This window comes from Cricetulus griseus, chromosome 5 (genome assembly GCF_003668045.3).
Source record: "Cricetulus griseus strain 17A/GY chromosome 5, alternate assembly CriGri-PICRH-1.0, whole genome shotgun sequence".
NCBI classification, from domain to species: Eukaryota; Metazoa; Chordata; class Mammalia; order Rodentia; family Cricetidae; genus Cricetulus; species Cricetulus griseus.
The window spans coordinates 120,016,778-120,037,131 of record NC_048598.1 but is presented as its reverse complement, the minus strand read 5'-3'; the positions used below and the strand labels follow the sequence as shown (position 1 = coordinate 120,037,131).

General features: G+C 43.3%; 1 protein-coding gene across 2 annotated transcripts in view; it reads left to right on the top strand.

Moving 5' to 3' along the window:
- Positions 1-19,494, top strand: part of Psen1 (presenilin 1) — a 46,149-nt gene extending 26,655 nt beyond the window's left edge. For both annotated transcript variants that reach the window (XM_027418452.2, XM_027418453.2), the window contains 9 exons: positions 417-667; positions 2,056-2,197; positions 4,564-4,631; positions 7,187-7,407; positions 11,010-11,108; positions 11,512-11,598; positions 13,904-14,077; positions 16,473-16,591; positions 18,176-19,494. In XM_027418452.2, coding sequence (XP_027274253.1) covers positions 417-667; positions 2,056-2,197; positions 4,564-4,631; positions 7,187-7,407; positions 11,010-11,108; positions 11,512-11,598; positions 13,904-14,077; positions 16,473-16,591; positions 18,176-18,331 — 1,317 coding nt within the window. In that variant the 3' untranslated portion in view covers positions 18,332-19,494. The remainder of the gene's footprint in view (positions 1-416; positions 668-2,055; positions 2,198-4,563; positions 4,632-7,186; positions 7,408-11,009; positions 11,109-11,511; positions 11,599-13,903; positions 14,078-16,472; positions 16,592-18,175) is intronic.
- Positions 19,495-20,354: the final 860 nt, after the last annotated feature.

Genomic DNA, 20,354 nt, shown 5'->3' with positions numbered 1-20,354 from the left:
GCTTCAACTAAATATTTTAAAACAATTGTAGTCTTACATGGCATTATGAGAACGGATACAGAGAGATATCTTGAACATCACTATGTATATTTTAAGGTCTTATTAATAATGAATCCCAGTGCTCAACAGGCAGAGGCAGGTGGATCTCTGTGAGTTCAAGGCCACCCTAGTCTATAGAGGGAGTTCCAGAACATCCAAGACTATACAGGGAAAACCTAAAAAGAGCAGTACACTGTATAAGTTGGCTTTTTTTAGTATATGTGCTGCTGAAGCAAGCACTAAGTTGACTTTTTTTTCTTCATATTTCTCAGAATTAAGTATTGATGGCCCATTACCATTAATCCCAGGTGTAATTCTTCCAGAATGCCTTGGTTGTGCTGCGTCTAATTTACTGAATGGTTTTCTTGTGCTTGTAGAGCGACAGTCAGGACCGGCAGCAGCACCATGACAGGCGGAGACTTGACAACCCTGAGCCAGTATCTAATGGTCGACCCCAGAGTCACTCACGGCAGGTGGTGGAACAAGATGAGGAAGAAGATGAAGAGCTGACATTGAAATATGGAGCCAAGCATGTCATCATGCTCTTTGTTCCCGTGACCCTCTGCATGGTGGTAGTTGTGGCTACCATCAAATCAGTCAGCTTTTATACCCGGAAAGATGGACAGCTGTATGTATAAGTGTTTCATTCTCAAGACCAGTGCGGCCTTTCCATGAAGACCTCTGTGCTCATAGAGCACGATAAAATCCCTCTTTTCTGTTGGCCAGAGCCAGTGGGGATGATGGTGACTTGTTACTTGATGTTTTCAATGACAAAAAGAATGATGTAGAATTATTCCCAGGATGCAGTCGTTGAGTAGGATTGGCAGTAGTCTTTCCTGCCTCGGGACCAGTGGGACCAGTGGGACCAGTGGGACCAGTGGGGCCATCTTCCTCCTGGAGTACTGGAGCTTTTTTGTTGTTCTATTTTGAATTGAATTCTTACTGGTCTTGCAATCCTAGTTCATGGGAGATTAGAGGTTTAGGGACCCTGAATGATGGGGATCAGACAACAGAAGGGAGTTGAGAAGGAAACATAGTCATCGCTTAGCAAGGGCACTCCTCTAAGAACTTCCTTATAACTTGTATTCAAAGCTCGTTGGCCATTACTTAGTCTCATAACCTCACCTGCTATAAGAGGCAGAAGGAAAGGTCTTGGCACCAGGAATAAAGGTATTTTTATGTAAATGAAAATCAAGGAGAAGACAACTCCAATTGTAATCACCCTACAGATGAAAGACAGTAGTTCAAACCCTGTCACCTCTCTCTAATAATTGTTGTGCAGCCTGGGTAGTTTATGTGGCATATCCTGGTCATTTAACAGATTCTAATGAGTTATGGAGAAAACATTGGGTGAGATTATTAGTTCAGTACAAACCGTCCACTAGATGGAGCCAGTGCCTGGCTTATGTGGGTTCATCTCTCCAGAGTCTGGCTATTTCCTTTTACTTTGAAGCAGTTATTTTAGAGGATAGCTATTTTTCTTAGATTGAAGATTCTTATCTAGAGGTTTGGAGAGATGGCTTGGCAGTTAAGAAGGTGTACTACTCTTGTGGATGCCCTGAGTTTGATTCATAACACCCACATCAGGCCTTTAATTGACATTACTGCCTTTAATTCCAGCTCCCAGGGATTGGATGCCTCTGCTCTTCATGGACATCTATGGGCACACTCGTGCGCGCACACACACACACATACACAGATGCACACAATTTAAAATAACAGTATATGTGTGTGTGTTTAAAAATTATTAGTTATAGCCAGGGTGGTACAGACCAGTAATCCCCACACTTGAAAGGCAGAGGCAGGAAGATCACATGTTTAAGTACAGTCTGGGCTACATGTTGAGGTCCAGGCTAGCTTGTCTCAAAAAACCAACCAAACCAAAAAACTTGGAAAGGTACATTCTAAGGCACTTAGTAAATCAAAGACCTCATAATTAATTACAGTTTTAAAGGGAGTGTGTGTCTTGAGATATCCATTAACACTTTTGTATTTTGTTTCTTTTCTCCTCGCTAGAATCTATACCCCATTTACAGAAGACACTGAAACTGTAGGCCAAAGAGCCCTGCACTCGATTCTGAATGCGGCCATCATGATCAGTGTCATTGTTGTCATGACCATCCTCCTGGTGGTTCTTTATAAATACAGGTGCTACAAGGTGAGCATGAGCTGCAGCTTTGCTGTCTGCCTTGACCCGAGTATCAACTGTTTTTTCTTTTTTATTGTTGTACACTTTGTTGTTGTTATGTATGTGAGAAGAAGAGAGTGGGAGTAGGTGTGCATGCATATGTGTGTCAGAGAGAGACAGAGACAGAGAAGTTGTGCATGCATGTGTGTGTCGGAGAGAGACAGACAGAGAAAGTGTGCAGGCCTGTTCTTGCCAAAGAGTACATGTACACTTGAGAGGCTTAGTATACATGAGCCTTGCATTTCATCCCAGTACCACACAGGCACTCTAAATAAAACTACAACTAGTTTGGTCTAGTAAAGAAAAAGTGCCTTATATTTGGATCTAGTTTTAGATATTTTTCCTTTCATTTTGGAGCATGTCTAAAGTGCTAAAAGACATAACTGGGAAATAAATGTTTTCATGTAACATCATATAGCCTGGCAGTGGTAGCACACACCTTTAATCCAAACACTTGGGAGGCAGAAGCTGGTGGATCTCTGTGAGTTTGAGGCCAGCCTGGTTTACAGAGTGAGATCCAGGACAGCCAGGAGTACACAGAGAAACCCTGTCTCAAAAAATAAAATAAAATGGAAGCTCATGTGGTTTCAGTACTGTGATTTATATCGTGCCTGTGGCATTGGAAAGGGATGTGCCCTAAGACTTTTGTGTGTATCCTTATTGACAAATAGCACTATAGGATTTAAGTGTCCCATAAAGCCACTTTCCAATGCTGTTGCTAAACTCAGCAGTGACTGGCCAGCTCCCTTGAGAGCTGTCAGCATCGTTTGTGTGATCTCTTGCCATGGCCACTGGGCACAGAGAGAAAGTATAGCAATGATGCAAGCCAACCTCCAGCCTCTCCTCCCGTCTTCTTGTTCTCTATCACTAAGTGACTGCCTCCTGAGTTTTAGCCACCTAGCACATATTTCAGTCTCAAACCCCAGAAAAACAACAAATCATTACAAATGTGGGCCCTTAAGATCATTCTCAAATAATAGAAATAATAAATGCTTTGTTTATTTTTGATTTTGTTTTGTTTTGATTTTGGTTTTTTGAGACAGGGTTTCTCTGTGTACCTTTGGAGCCTATCCTGGAACTCCTTCTGTAGACCAGGCTGGCCTCCAACTCACAGAGATCTGCCTGTCTCTGCCTTCCGAGTGCTAAGATTAAAGGCGTGTGCCACCAACGCCTGGCCAGATTGTTTTTAAAAACATAAAAAGCATAAATACAAAGCTGTATACTGCTTGAATTTTGTTAAAAAGGCTTTTATACATGCTGACAATTGCAGGTAAAAATTGTGTAAAAAGAAAATGTTAGCTTTCTTTCCAGTATTTTTTTGTTTTCCAAGTTCTATAGGTATTGTTGATTTAATTCCTGCAATACTGGAAATTGAGCCCAGGACTCTTCTACATGCTAGGAAGTACTGAGTTGTAACCCAGCATAATTTGCTACTTTATGTCAAAAAATTTTAAAGGATTTCAATACTGCATATAAACAGGAATTTTTAAATTGCTCTATTAATGTTTTATTAAATTATGCATGTGTTTGGACGTCTGCGTAGGAATCTGCACATGAGTGCAGGTGCCCATAGAGGCCAGAGGTTCAGATCTTCCTAAGAGACTGTTCAGTGTGGGCACTGCAAACCTAGCTTGGGTTCTCAGGAAGAGTAACATATGCTCTTCACCACTGAGACATCTCTCCAGCCCCTTTCTTGTTCTTTTTATTTTGTTTTGTTGTGTTTTTTGAGACAGGGTTTCTCTGTAGCTTTGGAGCCTGTCCTGGAAACTCACTATGTAGACTAGGCAGGCTGACTTCAAACTCACAGAGATCCTCTGCCTTCAGAAACACTGGGACTAAAGGTGTGTGCTACTACTGCCCAGCCTTTTTTGGTTTTGTTTTCCTCCCTTCCTCCCTCCCTCGTTCCCTCCCTCCCTCCATCTGTCTTCCCCCCCCCTTAAAAGTAAACATGACTGGGCTAGAGAGATGGCTCAGAGGTTAGGGACACTTGCTGCTCTTTCACAGGTCCTGAGTTCAATTCCCTGCAACCACATGGTGGCTCACAACCATCTGGAATGGGATCTCATGTCCTCTTCTGACATGCAATGTACATACAGATAAAGTATCATATACATAAAATAAATAAAACTTTACAAAATATTTTTAAAAAACTAACATGGGCATGGGTTAGAACACAGTTAACAGTTGCCAGCATGTGCCAGGCCACAGGTTTCATCTCAGGCAGTACAAAGGAAAAAATAAAACCGTATTAGCACACACCCTGTTTCTGGTTAAGAGCCTCCTTGTTTAAGGGCTATGGAATCTGTTGATTGTATTTGCATTGTCTCTTTTTCTAGGTCATCCATGCCTGGCTTATTGTTTCATCTCTGTTGTTGCTGTTCTTTTTTTCATTCATTTACTTGGGGTAAGTAATACATTTTTGGTCTCTCTTTAATTCACTCTGGCATCCATCACTACCCTTAGAGCCATTTTTTTTTTTTTTTTTTTTTTTTGGTTTTTCGAGACAGGGTTTCTCTGTGGCTTTAGAGGCTGTCCTGGAACTAGCTCTTGTAGACCAGGCTGGCTTCGAACTCACAGAGATCCACCTGCCTCTGCCTCCCAAGTGCTGGGATTAAAGGCGTGAGCCACCAATGCCCGGCTGATAAATTATTCTTTAAGTAATCATTTTTTCCACATACTATGTATTAACTGGTATTTAGAAGATGAGTTGGTATTGACAGGGACATTGTCTTTTTTTTTAAAGTTGTTGTTATTTGTATGTTCATGAGTGCAAGACCCATATGAAGGCCCGAGGGCAACTTTAGGAGTCCATTTTCTCCTTCCACCCTGGGTTCTGTGGATCAAACTCAGGTAGTCAGGCTTGCCAGGCATTTACCCACTGAGCCTTCTTGCTGGCCAAGTAGAGAGGTGGGGGCCTCACGTCACAGTAGACATGTGGTAGTCAGAGGACGACTTGGGGTGTCAGTTCTCTCCTTCCACCTACTAGGTACTGGGGACAGGACTCCCATCTTCAGACTTCACAAACGTCCATACCCACTCAATAGGGATTTCCTTGTCCTTTGTTTGCAATAAGTAGACTCATAAGGATTCACAGCACTGGCTATTCTACAAAGGACCCAGGTTTGGTTCCCAGCATCCACATGGTGGCTCACAGCCAACTATAACACACTTGCTGGGGATCCACCATTCTTTTCCAACTTATTCAGGCACCGGGTCCACATACCAGCATATATACATATATGCAGACAACACACTCATGCACATAAACTAAGGTCCACATACTAGTACACATACATACCCATAAAATAAATTTTAAATATTTTTTTAAAGAAAAAGCCTGTCATAGAACTGTGTGTAATAGACTGTCATTTGTATCTAATAGTAATGTGTGTATTTGTAGGGCTAGGGAAGTAGCTTAGTTAGTAGAATGCTTGCTTAGTATGCATAAAGCCATGGGTTCGATCCCCACCACCACATAAACCATGTGTACAGGCAGGAGGATCAGAAGTTCTAGATCATCCTCTGTTACTGATTGAGGGCAAGCCCATCTTCAATCCTGTGTGAAAAATTTTTTTAAAGGTATACATTAGATAGGCTCTGGATTAATACAGCAGTGTTTTCCCTGAAGAGCAGAACTGTGGGATGGAGGGGAGGGAGATGTGTTGTACATCTTTATATTAATTTATGCATACCTACCTAAGAGTTGAAATTAGTTTGATTTTAGTATACTTGAAATATTTAGTGTAATATACATTGTAACCTCATTCAGAAATTGCAACATTTTACTTTATATTAGGATTTCAGAATGAGAGAGAAATCATCTTCCTGGACAGTCTCCTTGGCCCACAGTTTGTGCTTAAATTTATTCTTCCTCTGTAGCTGCTTAGGATGGCTACTGTAGTTACAATCTCTTTAGATGATAGGTTTTGTTCTCCAGAAGTTAAAATGGTAGTTTTCTTTGCCTAAAAAAGTTAAGCAGGGTCTGGGGAGCTGGCTCAGGTGGCCGTGTGTGCTGGTCAAGCCTGAGGGCCTGGGTTTGGATACCCAGAATCCACACAGAAGCCAGGGACAGTGGCAAGCTCTTGTAAACCCAACACTGGGAGACAGAAACAGACAGATCCCAGAATTTGCTAGCCAGCCAAGCTAGTTAAAACAGCAAGCACCAAGTTCCATGAGAGATGTTGTCTCAAAAATTAAGTTCTGGCCTCTTCGTATGCCCTTATTGGCAAGCTTACCACCACACAGAGTGTTAAGCATTTTTTTTTTTTTTAAGTGGACTAGGACTATAAATCAGTTGGTGGAACACATGCTTAGTATACATGAGGCTTTGCATTTCATCCCAGTACCACACAGGCACTCTAAATAAAAGGCATCTTTTAAGAATAAAGGTAAACCGGTTGTGGTGACACACCTTTAATCCCCGCACTCACAGAGACCGCCACCACTGCCCAGCTCCAGTTGTATTCTAAGAAGACATTATTCTTACCAGTAGGATACAATGTATCAGACTATATTCTTTGCATGTGTATGTATAAAAATTATGTTTTGCAATAGGTTCCTCAATTCTCAGTATGAAAATATTTATGTTTCTGCTTTAAAGCTTATTGATCCATTTATTTTTTCTAGTTTCAGATACTCTTAGTAGAGTATCGGCACAGTATATGTATATGGTATAGTATATGGTATTTTAGGTGATATCACTTCTTTTTTTTAGTTTTTGTTCTTATTTTTATATGTATGGCCTATAAAAATTCATTCATTAATATGAATAATGTAGTACTCGTTAAAATAAGTTCTGCTTGAAGAAAATGTGATTAAAAAAATGTTAAATAAATAACATTACAGCATAGGCCATAGTAAAACATAAACATGGATTTGAATAGTTAGTGTTTCAGCATTCAGTGTGTACATGAGAATCATTGCACACAAGTCGCTTCAGATCCTTGTTTAACTTTTCAGGGAAGTGTTTAAGACCTACAATGTTGCTGTGGACTACATTACAGTTGCACTCCTGATCTGGAACTTTGGTGTGGTGGGGATGATTGCCATTCACTGGAAAGGCCCACTTCGACTGCAGCAGGCGTATCTCATTATGATCAGTGCCCTGATGGCCCTGGTCTTTATCAAGTACCTCCCTGAATGGACCGCATGGCTCATCTTGGCTGTAATTTCAGTATATGGTAAAACTCAAGACTGACACTTTGTTCATCACAGAAATACTCACTGGTGTGTTTTCCTTCCTCTTCTAGTTCTCTTGATTTAAGGAAAATCTTAGCAGTTCTGTCCCATAGCAGTTTTCCAGTGCTGAGGATTGTATGTGGAACTAGTTGGTGCTAGGCAAGTGCTATGCCATGAGCCCCATCTCTAGCCCTGAGAGTGAGGACTTGTAAAATGTCTACTACAACTTCCAGTTTTAATTCTGTGTATGCTGGATTCATGGGAGGGAGCCATAGTTTGCTGGTCAGAATACTTAAGATTCAGAACTCTTTCTCTTAGCATATGTGAAGCCCTGGCTTTAGTCCCTAAACCACAGGAAACAAAACAGCAAAATAGCATCCATCATCAATAGTGTTATTGAGCTTTGATTTCCTTGGAAGATGGGAACAAGTTTCCAGGGCCTTAAGAGTTCAGTGATTTGAATATATACTGAGAAACTAGCAGAGTGCCTGACACATGTACAGTGTTAAGTTTATTTAAAAATTTTACTATAGTTTGGGAAGTATGTGTGTCCTGGCATGAGTGTAGAAGTCAGAGAACTACTTCAGGGGTCAGTGCTCTCCTTCCTGCATGAGGATCCTGGGGATTGGATGAACTCAAGTTATCAGGCTTGGTGGCAGGTACCTCAACTGAGCCATCTTACTGGCCTCAATTCAGTTTTTTTCTTTGAAGTTTTTGTTTTATGTGTGTGAGTGTTTTGCCTATAAATATGTCTGTGGACTACATGTATGCCTTGTGCCTGCAGAGGCTAGAAGAGGATGTCATATTCTCTGGGACTGCATTTCCAACCAGTTGTGAGCTCCATGTGGGTCCTTTGAATTGCACCCAGGTCCTCTAGAGGAGCAGCCAGTGCTCTCACACTCTGAGCCACCAGTCAGCCCTTCCTCATGTCATTCCTAAGGTCAAAACCATAAAGCAAAGTCAGTGGAATCACCCCTTTAAAGACTAGATTTTTCCTGATGTGGTTGGTGTACGTGCCTATGATCTCAGCACTAGGCAGGTAGAGGTAGGAGGACCAGCAGTTTCAAGGTTATCCATAGCTAATATAGTAAGTTCGAAACCCACTTGGACCACTTTAAGCCCTTTTTCAAAAACAAAAATAAACAAAATCCGAGAATGAGGTTTACATATGTAAAATAAGCCCAGTACCTGTTTTTACAGAAAGACCTCTAGTTAGAACCCATAACTTGATTGGTCCCTTCAGGTGTCATTCAGGGAATAGAACCACAAAGAGATAAGAATGGAAGTGGTTTAGACTGACTTTACCAACCTGGATCAGATTTCAGGGAGTCTAATGCTAGGCAGGCAAATCACCAGCCTGGTCTACAGAGTGAGTTCCAGGACAGCCAGGGCTACACAGAGAACGCTGTCTTGAAAAACAAGACAAAACAAACAAAAACTCCCATCATCAATACCTTTAGGACTGGAGAGATGGCTCAGTAGTTAAGGTTGCATCCTAACTCCTGCAGAGCTCGGTTCACAGCACCCGTGTACACAACCATAGAGATACACGTGCATACACATAATTAAAATTTTAAAAATTGTGAACATGCTTTTGGACAATTATAGATTACAGTTCTTTTTTGTTTGTTTTTTGAGGCAGGGTTTCTCTCAAACCTGTGGCTTTGGAGGCTGTCCTGGAACTAGCCCTTGTAGATACCAGGCTGGCCTCAAACTTGCAGAGATCTGCCTGCCTCTGCCTCCCGAGTGCTGGGATTAAAGGCGTGCGCCACCACCGCCTGGCAAGATTCCAGTTCTTTAACAACTGCTGTGACATGGGTCCTGAAAAAGTCAGAGTAATACTCTAGTCATTAGTAACAAGGGGACTAGCTTTATCCTCCAGTTCTTGTCTACATTGAAAGCCAGACAGAGGTCCTTCTCAGAGACTACTAGGTGGTTGTCATTCTAAAGAGCATGAAAATATGTGGTGACCTGTAGCTGGAAACTGTCACCCCTGTAATGGATGGAGGAAAGCCTGTGGGAATAGAACTCAGCTGTTCTGTGAGCAACTAGTCAGGGCTAGAAAAGTCATATGCTCTATGCCACACTCTTAGGGTGGCCTAATCTTACTGAGGTTTTGTAAATCTCCTATCTGTCCCTGCATAGCTGAGAAAGGGAAGGAAGGCCAGTTTGGGCTACCTGAGGTGAGGTGGCTCAGCCTGTAACAGCCCTTACCACCAAGGCTGACAACCTGAGTGGGAGAACCAATTCCTGCAAGTTCAATGAATGCATACACAGCAGTGTAGTTATCACAGATATTTTGTTGTTAAGCTTGAAGGTTACAGAGGTAAAATATTTGCCTCATCTCATGTGGCTTGGCCTAGAATCTGAATTCTAAGCTTGTGTTATTCTCTCCATGACCATCAACCCTCTGCTCCTAGCACAGGTGAAGCCTCCTCTGAGCTTTGGGTCTTCTGAGTGTGGAAGAGCTGTGTAGCCAGTGTTTAGATGGTGACTCTCAACTGTTTCTTACAGAGTATCAAGATGTTTTGTCAGAAGTGTTCTAAAAATGTTTAAGTGAATTAATTTTCTTTATTTCAGTTTCCCTAAAAATAACTGAATCTATTCATTTCAAAATTCTATAAGGGGAAAGATGTCATAAAACCAAAGTAGTTACAGGATGTGGCAGCTTTAAACCAGCTGAAGATCTCAGTAGTTGCAAATACAGGAAATCTCCCTTTTCTCACTTGAACAATTATAAATGGAAGTGGTGAGAGGAGAGTTACTGGTGTATTGCTCTTGCTGTTGTACAGGGATGTGACCATTGAAACCATCTGAATGACGGTGATGTCAGCTGTCAAGTCTTCCTTTACAATTTTAGCTATACCCATTTGATATTTTTAAATGTTTGAGATTATTTTCAGGATTTCTGTAACACAGAAAATGTAAGAGAAACTGCAGTTCATAGAAGAAAATGGTGTCAGAATCAGATATAACTTAGGCATATTGCTTTCTCTCTGAGCTGCTATTTTATGAAATAGGTCAATTTTTAGCATCTCTTACGTTTTGAGACCTAAATATTTGTGAAGTACTTTATTTGACTGGAAACTGAAAAAATACTAAACTTTGTCATGCACAGGAGCTATCATTTTATTTAAATTTGTTGCCCTCTTATTGCAAGTACCTTAATGAAGTGTACTTGTTTAAGGTGCTGGGGACGGACGGAGTGCAGCCTTCGAAAGCTGTGCACGTGCAATCTCCACCCCCCCCCCGCCCCCATTCTGCTTGTCACAGATTGAGAACTACTCTAGAATAGTTCTGTCTTGCTGTTCCTGCCTCTCTCCATCCACCTAAGAAGAGTCGTGTCTAGACCCTAGTAATCATAGACTGTAGACTGAGCACACAGCAGGAAGGCCAAAGTGTAATTTGCACAGGTCTTCTGTGGGTTCTGTTTTATTTTGTTTAGGTTGCTCTTTTTCTTACTTGCTTAACTGCAAGTATTTCCATATTTTCCCAGCACCCTTTGTAAAAATTAATTAAGTTTGTCCCTCAGTTAAGTCCTCCCCAGCATGTACTCATTTCAGGCAATATATTTTATTGGGTGTCTTTATTTTTCTCTTTTTAGATTTGGTGGCTGTTTTGTGCCCCAAAGGTCCACTTCGTATGCTGGTTGAAACAGCTCAAGAAAGAAACGAAACTCTCTTTCCAGCTCTGATCTATTCCTGTAAGTATGCTGGAGCAATGCAATATTAGTGCCTTCGGCTTTAAGGTGCTCTTAGAAGTCAGAAGAGAGCATTGGATCTCCTGGGACTGGATTATGGGTGGTTCTGAGCCACCATGTGGGCACTGGGAATCCAACCCAGGTCCTCTGTGAGAGCATCCAGTGCAGCCATGGCTCTTAATCACTGAGCTATCTCTCCAGCCCCAGTGCATTCAGTTTTATATTTGTTTCTTAACCTGTAGTCTTTTCTTGTTTCCTAATCCTCATTTACTTCTGATTGCTTAACATTTGAGGTGGCATCACAAAGACCAGAGGTTTCAAACCATAGATAAATACTGGCCTTTTGCTTGCTAGCACAGTGTCCTAGGCTTTGAGAACTCACCTGCATTTTTGTCTTTCTCAACAGCAACAATGGTATGGTTGGTGAATATGGCTGAAGGAGACCCAGAAGCCCAAAGAAGGGTACCCAAAAACCCCAAGTACAATGCACAAAGTAGGTGACACTCATTTGTAAATGTCCTAGTTTTTGCAGGCTCATTGTCATTTGTAGATAAGTAGTTGAAGTTATGAAGCAGTAATTTCAACCTTCTCTTTGATCTTGCTGGAGGTCAGGGCCGGAGCACTTGCCTGCCATTTGAGAAGCCCTGCATGTGGGGGGACATGTGATTGTGAAAGATGTCACAGAGTCTCCTAGAAAAACTGGCCATCCCCAGTAAATGCACATAGAACTGTTTAAGGAGCTGAAATACTTGACAAACTACCAGTCCACACTGGGCTAAGATGTATAATTAATGTATAATTTTTTAAAAAGGTATGCTTTCTAAAAGAACAAAGCTCTCTCCCTCTCCCCCACTCTCCAAATAGATAAAAATGAGAACCTTAACCAGGTGTAATCAGAATGTCTGTGATCTCAGTCTGGAGGTAGAGACAAGATTGTGAGTTCAAGGCCAGCCTTGACTGTGTAAGGAGATCCTGTCACCAAAAGGGACAAGCATGCTTGGGACTCTTGTCCAGCATGTCCAGGGTAACTAAAAATATCTGATGAGAAGTATGGTAATGTTCACACTAAGAAGGTCAGGTACCTCAGTGGACTGGATAGTGGTGATGTCCAAGGACATGGACACTACAGAAGACAGGAAGGAAAATCAATTAGATGCTGTGACAGAAAGAATTGAAATATGGGGGCTGGAGAGATGCCTTAGCAGTTAAGACCACTGACTGCTCTTCCAGAGGACTCAGGTTCAATTCTCAGTCTCCACCTGACAGCTAACAACTGTCTATAACTCCAAAATCTGACACCTTCACACAGACATACATGCAGGCAAAACTCCAGTGCAAATACATAAAATTTTAAAAATGAATTGAAGAATAGTGTGGTGTAAAAGTAAAGCAGAAAGGAAATTTCTTAAAAAGACAAACAGGATTAACCTTAGGAAGTTGAACAAGAGAAGAAATGACAGTTAAGAGAAGAACAGCGGGCCTTGGTTGCACTGCTATTTAGATGACAGAGAAAAAACTGTATCTGCGTGGGTGGCTGTAAGAGTGTCCTGGATAACTGGAAACTCAGGTCTGAGGCTCAAAAGCTGTCAGAGCTCATTTCTGTAGAGTGAGGCAGCAGAACAACGTGGCATTTGACCAATAACAGATCGAAGACAAGAGAGGAAGTATTGGAAATGGTTGCTAAGAGCCTAATTTTAAAATATATATAATATATGTAAATATATTTAATTTTTGTGTTTGAGTGTTTTGCCTGCATGTGTGTGCACATACATGGTTGGTACCTATGGAGGTCAGCAGAGGGCATCAGATCCCCTGGACTTACGGATAGTTGTGAACTACCATGTGAGTGCTGGGAGCCAAACCCAAGTCCTTTGGAAGAGCATCTCTCCAGCCCCAAGTTTGGGTATCATATTGAGCTAAAGAAAAAAGTTGTGACTGTATGTCTTAGTCGGGGTTTCTACTGCTGTGAAGAAACACCAGGACCAAAGAAACTTGGGGAAGAAAAGGTTTATCCAGCTTATACTCCACATCACTGTTCATCATTGAAGGAGGTGAGGACAGAAACTCAAACAGGCAGGAGCTGATGCAGAGGCTGTGGAACTTAAATGGCTTGTTCCTCGTGGTTTGCTCAGCCTGCTTTCTTAGAGAACCCAGGACGACCAGCCCAGGGATGACACCACCCATAATGGGCTGGGCTCTCTCCCATTGATCACTAAGAATGTTCTCTCCAGGCTTGTGTACAGCCTGATCTTATGGAGGTGTTTTCTCAATTAAGGCTCCCTCCTCTCTGATGACTCTAGCTTGAGTGAAGTTGACACAAAACCATCCAACACACTCTGTGTTATATGAACATGGGTGTGTGTTTGGTGTGTTAAGATTTTATTCTTTCAAAACTTCTGACTGGTTACTAGGTGTATGCTGCGCTGACCCTGTCTCTGGGGACAGTGAACTGAAGAAGACATTCCCTGCTGGTGTTCTCTGCCACCTTTGACATGCTGGCTGTCCTCAGCCCTCATCTCCTTGTGATCATGACAGTTGCAGAACTGGGCATTATATCCAGACTGCATGCAGGAAGATGGAGGCCATCCATCCCTTCCTTCCTTAAAAAGAGGAAAGAAAGGGGAGAATGTCAACACTCACAGACAGCACCAAGCCACAGTCCCTCAGCTGTAGAGCTTTAATTGAGAAAAAAGAATGGAAAAATTGCTCTGCTTGCCTTAACCAAGAATCTGCCCTCCAGACTATGGAGGAAATGGCTCTAAGTGTTAGAGCTCTAATTGCTGCCTTCTCTTTTAAAGGAGCAGAGAGGGAGAGACAGGACTCTAGTACTGGGAACGATGATGGTGGCTTCAGTGAGGAGTGGGAAGCCCAGAGGGACAGTCACCTGGGGCCTCATCGCTCCACTCCTGAGTCAAGAGCTGCTGTCCAGGAACTTTCCAGCAGTATCCTAACCAATGAAGACCCGGAGGAAAGTACGTATGTCATCTCTGAAGTCGTGGTTTCTTTAAGTGACTCTATTACTCATCTCTGCACACACCCCAGATCCCCTCTTTTAATACATACACACAGGAGAGAGAAGTGAGAGCATAAGCTGAGCCATGCTGTAGCACTCACTTAGCGGGAGGTGCCATTAACAGCCAGAGAATTTTTAGAGCTAAATTGCTAGGTTCGTTAATTGTCAAGTTCTGGCCTTCATGACTTTTTCTGTGGGTTTTTTGTTGTTGTTTTGTTTGTTTTTGCAAGGGTTTGGGGGTACATACATACATACATACATACATACATACATACACACACACACACACACACACACACACACACACTCTCTCTCTCTCTCTCTCTCTCTCTCTCTCTCTCTCTCTCTCTTACTTTTGTTTGGCCTGGAACTCAGAGATTTGCCTTCATGGGCTTTCTATCTTTTGTTTTTATTTATTTTTAATTTGTGTGCATTGGTGTTTTGCCTGCATATATGTTTGTGTTAGGTGGTCAGATATTAGAGTTATAGACAGTTGTGAGCTGCCTGCCATGTGGGTGCTGGGAATTGAACCTGGGTCCTCTAGAAGAGCAGCCAGTGCTCTTAACTGTTGAACCATCTCTCCAGCCCCATTTCATGGGTTTTTAGTTCTTCCTTGACCCCTCTTTATGGCAGCTAATTGCACATTCTTGAACAGCCAAGCACCCAGACATTCTTAATCCATATCTGCTTGTGATTGCATGTTAAAGCAGACATAGTTTCTTACAAAAGTCTGGTTACTCTAGAGTTTTGATTCTAAAACTTTTTTTTCTTCCAAAGCTTTTCCTATGTGTTTGTATGGGAGGTATGCATGTATGTGTGTGCAGGTGTGCTCGCCCATGTGAGTGAAGATAAAAGCTGGAGGTCAGTGTTAGGTGTCTTTCTCTTTTGGCATCTTTTCTCTTTGTCTCACTGCATCTCTGATCACGTTTTATTGAGATGGCTGTCTCTGTTGGTTTCTTACTATCTACAGCTTTTATTTTTTTGAGACAAAGTCACTCACAGAAATCAGGGGCTGGCTGGCTATGCTGGCTAAGCTGGCTGGTTCCATCTGTCTCTGTGTCTTACCCCCTTCCATTCCCCCAGCGCCAGGGCATAGATAGGCGCCATATCCAGCCTGCAGGGGCATGGGTGCTCGGGCTCCAAACCCAGGTCCTCATGCTTGCATTGCAAGCAGGTTACCCACCCAGCGATCTCTCCAGCCCCCAAACAACTTTTTTGTTTGTTTGTTTTTCAAGACAAGGTTTCTCTGTGCAGTCCTGGCTGTCCTGGAACTCTCTCTGTAGACCAGGCTAGCCCCAAACTCACAGAGATCCTCCTGCAGAGTCTGCCTCCCAATTTCTGGGATTAACAGTGTGTGCCACCACTGCTCAGCTCAAAACAACTTTTTAAAGGTCAATATGTAATCTAGTCACTAAAGACATCTTTTCTATGACTGTTTGTGAGACGTCTAGGAAATACGTCTATTTTCATAAAAATAGAAAATGAGGGAACAAAACCAAACCAAAAAGATGATGACCAGCACTCAGGAGATGGATGCAGGAGGATCTTTGTGAGTTCTAGGCCAGCCAGAGCTACAGAGTGGGACCCTCTCCCCCCAAAAAATAAAATAAAATAAAATAAAATAAAATAAAGGCTTGAGTTACTACCAGTTTGGGCAGTGACAGTGGCACACGGTGACTTAGGACATGGTGACTTAGGACATGGTTTGGTGTGGATGTGATGATGTCATTCACTCTGAGCTTTTACGGTCACTGAGTCACACCCTTACAGGAGGGTTTCACAGGTTAGACCTCAGTCAGGTACCTACAAGGCCCTGTGAGGATTCAGTGGTGGAGGTTCTGGGTGTTTCGCTAGGTATTAAGTAGAAGTCAGTCGTGTGATCATTAACTAAGTTTTTGTAGATATTGAGATGGAATAGCAGCATCTCTTAGGACTCCAGTCACATAGAATCTAAAACTCCTGATGTAGAAAAAAAACAGAAGATAAAGAAAAACTGGTGTATAGCATTTACTGACTTCTCAGTGTGGGGCTGATTTTTGATACATTTGGCTTTGGTTTTTGAGACAAAGTCTCACCGTGTGAGGCAGGCCTCACACTCCTTGTCTTAAGCCATTTTCCTACTCAGTCTCCTGAGTAGCTCAGAGTGCAGGTGCATATCACCATGGCTGGCTTGGGGTCATAAAATTGAATTATGAAATCACAGTGGTTGGGTGTGGTGGCACATACTTGTAGTGAGTCAGGAGGTACACAAGTTCAAGACCACTCTAGGCTATATAACAACACCCTGTCTGGAAAAAAAAAAACATAGGAAATAATGACAAACTTTCTTAGATCTTTAATCTTTCTTATTTTAGGGGGAGTAAAACTCGGATTGGGAGATTTCATTTTCTACAGTGTTCTGGTTGGTAAAGCTTCAGCAACCGCCAGTGGAGACTGGAACACAACCATAGCCTGCTTTGTAGCCATATTAATTGTAAGTATACCCTGGCAAAGTGTGTTTGTGAACATGTACTGTGGCAGATGTGTGACAGAGCACCTTTTGGGGAGCTGGGTCTTTCCTTCCACCTGAGGCAGGGTCTCTCTTGTTTTTGCACTGAACTCTGCACTCTCAGCTAGCCTCCTGTCTCCACTTCCCATCTCTCTACAGAGTGCTGGGACCACAAGTGAGTGCTGCCTGCATCCCGCTTTTTCCATGGGTCCAGGGATCAGGCTTTCATGGCAAGTGCTGAGCCACCTTTCTGGCCCTAACAATTTTCTTTGGACTCCAGATAGGCTGAGAATTCCAATCCCTTGAGAAGCTTTTTAAAATGGGTAATTAGGCCCTACCTGTGTAGTTCTCCACTCTGGCCACACATTAAAATCACCTGATGCTTCCAGCCTAGCTATGTCTTGTCTGTAAAGAAGTATATTGCTGAGTCAGGTGAATTGAAGTATCATGCTCTTGCTATGTTCTCTTCCTATCAGTCCTGTGCCCATCTTTGTCCCACCCTGAGATAGCATGACTCATTGTTTTGAGTAGTTCTTCAAAGTTCTCCAGGAAATTACACTTCTGCTTAGACACTACATGGAGAGCCCAGAAGCATGGCAGGCCGCGAGGACTCTCCTGACCCGTGCACTGAGTCAGGGAGTGTTCAGTGCTTTGCCATTGATGCTCAGTCTGCAACAGGGTTGCTTTGGGACAGCAGTTGTGGAGCCAAAGAAGCTAGCCCATTGCGTAATCCCATTTTGCTTACAGTGCCTGTGGCTTTCAAAACTTAGAAAGATGGTGTATTGGTGTACACCTTTAACCCTGGTATTCTGGAGGCAAAGGCAGGTGGATCTCTGCCTGGTTAAACTTTAGGCTACGTAGTGAGATCTTGTCTTACAAACAAAAATCTGACTTACTAATAATGAGTGAACTATTTCCTGCTGCTTGGAGTTGAGGTATATGGTGCAGTTGCTAGAGTGCCTGCCTAGCATATACAAAGCCCTGCATTCAGTCCCTGACCACATGAAGTAGGCATGGTGGCCCAGCGCAGCACTATGGAGATAGAAAGAGAACGGCCCTAAATTCAAGGTTATTCTTAGCTGTATGGGGAATTTGAGGCCAGCCTAGGTTATATGTGATGGTCTTAAAAAAAAAGATTCTGTTTAATTCAGGCATCGTGCACATGTATGTCCTGGCAGTCAGCAGGCTGAGGCAGGAGGATACAGTTTGAGGCCAGTCTGGACTGGTATATAAATGGACAAAAAAAGCAGCAGCTGCATTCTGATAGGGGGCCACCCGCATGCACAGATTGTGTCTTCCCTCTCAGCCCCTCGCATCTCTGAACCAGCTTTCATGGTGTTGCCCAGACTGGTCTCAAGCCTCTGGGCTCAGGTAATCCTGCCTCAGCCTGCTGAGTAGTGGGCATGTGCCATCAGGTCCAGTTCCAGAAACTATGTTTTTCTTTCATGATTAGACTTCATGAAACTTTCGTTGTAAGTGTTGAACTTGAAGGAGAGTGTTCACTCATGTGGTACTGAATAACTGTGTGAAATGTTAGAGTCCTGAGTGTGCACCCCTCCGTCCCCACAGGGCCTGTGCCTTACGTTACTACTACTCGCCATCTTCAAGAAGGCGCTGCCAGCTCTCCCCATCTCCATCACCTTTGGGCTGGTTTTCTACTTTGCCACAGACTATCTCGTGCAGCCCTTTATGGACCAGCTTGCATTCCATCAATTTTACATCTAACATACCTGCAGTTAGAACCCATGGATGTTTCTTCTTTGATCATTAAATACCTGAGGAGGACATAGGTGACTTTCCTGTGTCGTCATCTAACGAAGTCATGACTCCAGCTGGACTTTGGCAGCTTCCTTCCAAGCTCCCCTGGCCCCCTGCACTCTTGGACTTTGGAAGGAGGTGCCTACAGAAAACGGCTTCCGACATTCATCATTGCAGTGGACAGGTGTCCCTCAGTGCAGAAACTACCAGATTTGAGGGACAAGGACAAGAAAATGTGCTGGGTCAAGAAGTTGTTGTGCTCTGCCAGCAGTGTAACCCTTGGGATGGAGATTTTACCAACACTAGGAACTCTCAAGAGGCTAAATGAAGTGGCGTGAACCAAACAGCACTTCCACCTTCCACACCATGTTGGAAATAAAGCATGTACTAGCTGAATCCTGCACTGTCCAGGGGTTCTGTGAGGAGGTGACCTGGGCCCAGGCCTCACTCTTAGGCTCTTTTGCTGCCCGCTTGTAAGTTTTAAATAAGGACATCACCCCCACATAGACCCCCCTCCTGTCACATCCGTGGCTCTGATCATTTTTGTTCTTAAGCACTGACACTCATCATCTGTGGTTGCCATTTCTTCCCAAGGCCAGTCTGGATGTATATGGGTTTGCTTAATCCTGAGAGTCATAACCTCAGGTTCCAAAGTTTATAATTTCTAGAAATGATGGAACTATCGATCAACAGTCCCCTGTGAGCGTTAAGTAAGTTCTGGGTTTCCCACAGTCTCATTTTTAGACATACTTGCAAGCTTACTTTTGCCCCAGATGCTTTCCTTCCTTGACAGCAGACAAGGCAGCCCTGGGAGGTAGCAAGTGACCCTGATAACACAGGGGCACAGCCTCACGTGATGCAAATAGTATGTGTCAACTCAGTGCTGAGCCTCGCTGTCCTAACTCCTTCTGGGGCAGATAGGATGTGTGCCCAAAGAATTAAAGTGTCAAGTGGCTGGTGAAGCACTCTGTCCTGGTTTTTCTTTTGTCACTGCAACCCCCTTTCAGGGTCAAAATTGAAACGAGGTGCTGGGGTAGAACTCAGTGGTAGAATGTTTGTCTAGCAAGACGTGGGTTCAATCCCCAGCATTGGGAAAAAAATAAAACCACAGAATTTGAATTAATGTCCAATGCTGGAGTTTGTCAGTTCATGAACCAATTGTCTGTAACAAAACAAGGGTTTGGAGAAAAGCTTGTTCTTGGTTAGCTGTGGGAGAACCTGGAGTCTGGGCTAAAGCAGCTGCCAAGAGCTGGGACCTCCCACAGCTGTGCGGCCATGTGCTCACCACACAGGCAGGTGTGAAGGGTACTTTGTGGCTTCCCGCCTGCCTCTTCCCTCGTCTCTGCATCACTGTGTGAAGCAGGCAGTGGCCATGCTGCCGAGGCTGCCGGTGAGCTGGATGCTGTGGCTCAGTGAGCATGCAGACTGAACAGGGGTCCCGGGTGCATGTGACAGTCACCTCACGAGACCACCCGGGAGACAACTGTGGCTCAAGAAAGGCTTGCTGGCTCTCTCCCAGATAGCCTATGAACCAGTTTGGGTTTCTGTTTAGAGCATTTACTTTGGGTCACACAATAGTACTGGTGTGCGTGTGTGTGTTACTGTTGATCACACCTGGTATTTGGGGCACACTAGCAAGCACTCCACTAATGAACTACACCTCACTCAGCCTGGGATGATCCTAGTAAGAATCTAACTTTAGGAGGGAGGCCTACTACTAATCCCCTCACTGATAAGGTGGAGACAGGTGGATCCCTGGGCTTGCTGGCCAGCCTCATCGAGATCTAGGCCAGTGAAAGGCCTTGTGTCAAAAAGCAAGGTGGATAGCTCCTGAGGAACAATACACACACACACACGCACACGCACACGAAGAGGAGCTGAGGGTGCAGCTCTTTGGTAAAGCATGGCACACTCAGCATCTTTGAGGTCCTGGGTTCAGTTCCTCAACTATATTTAAAAACTTAAGCCCAAATAGACTCATCTCAGCTGA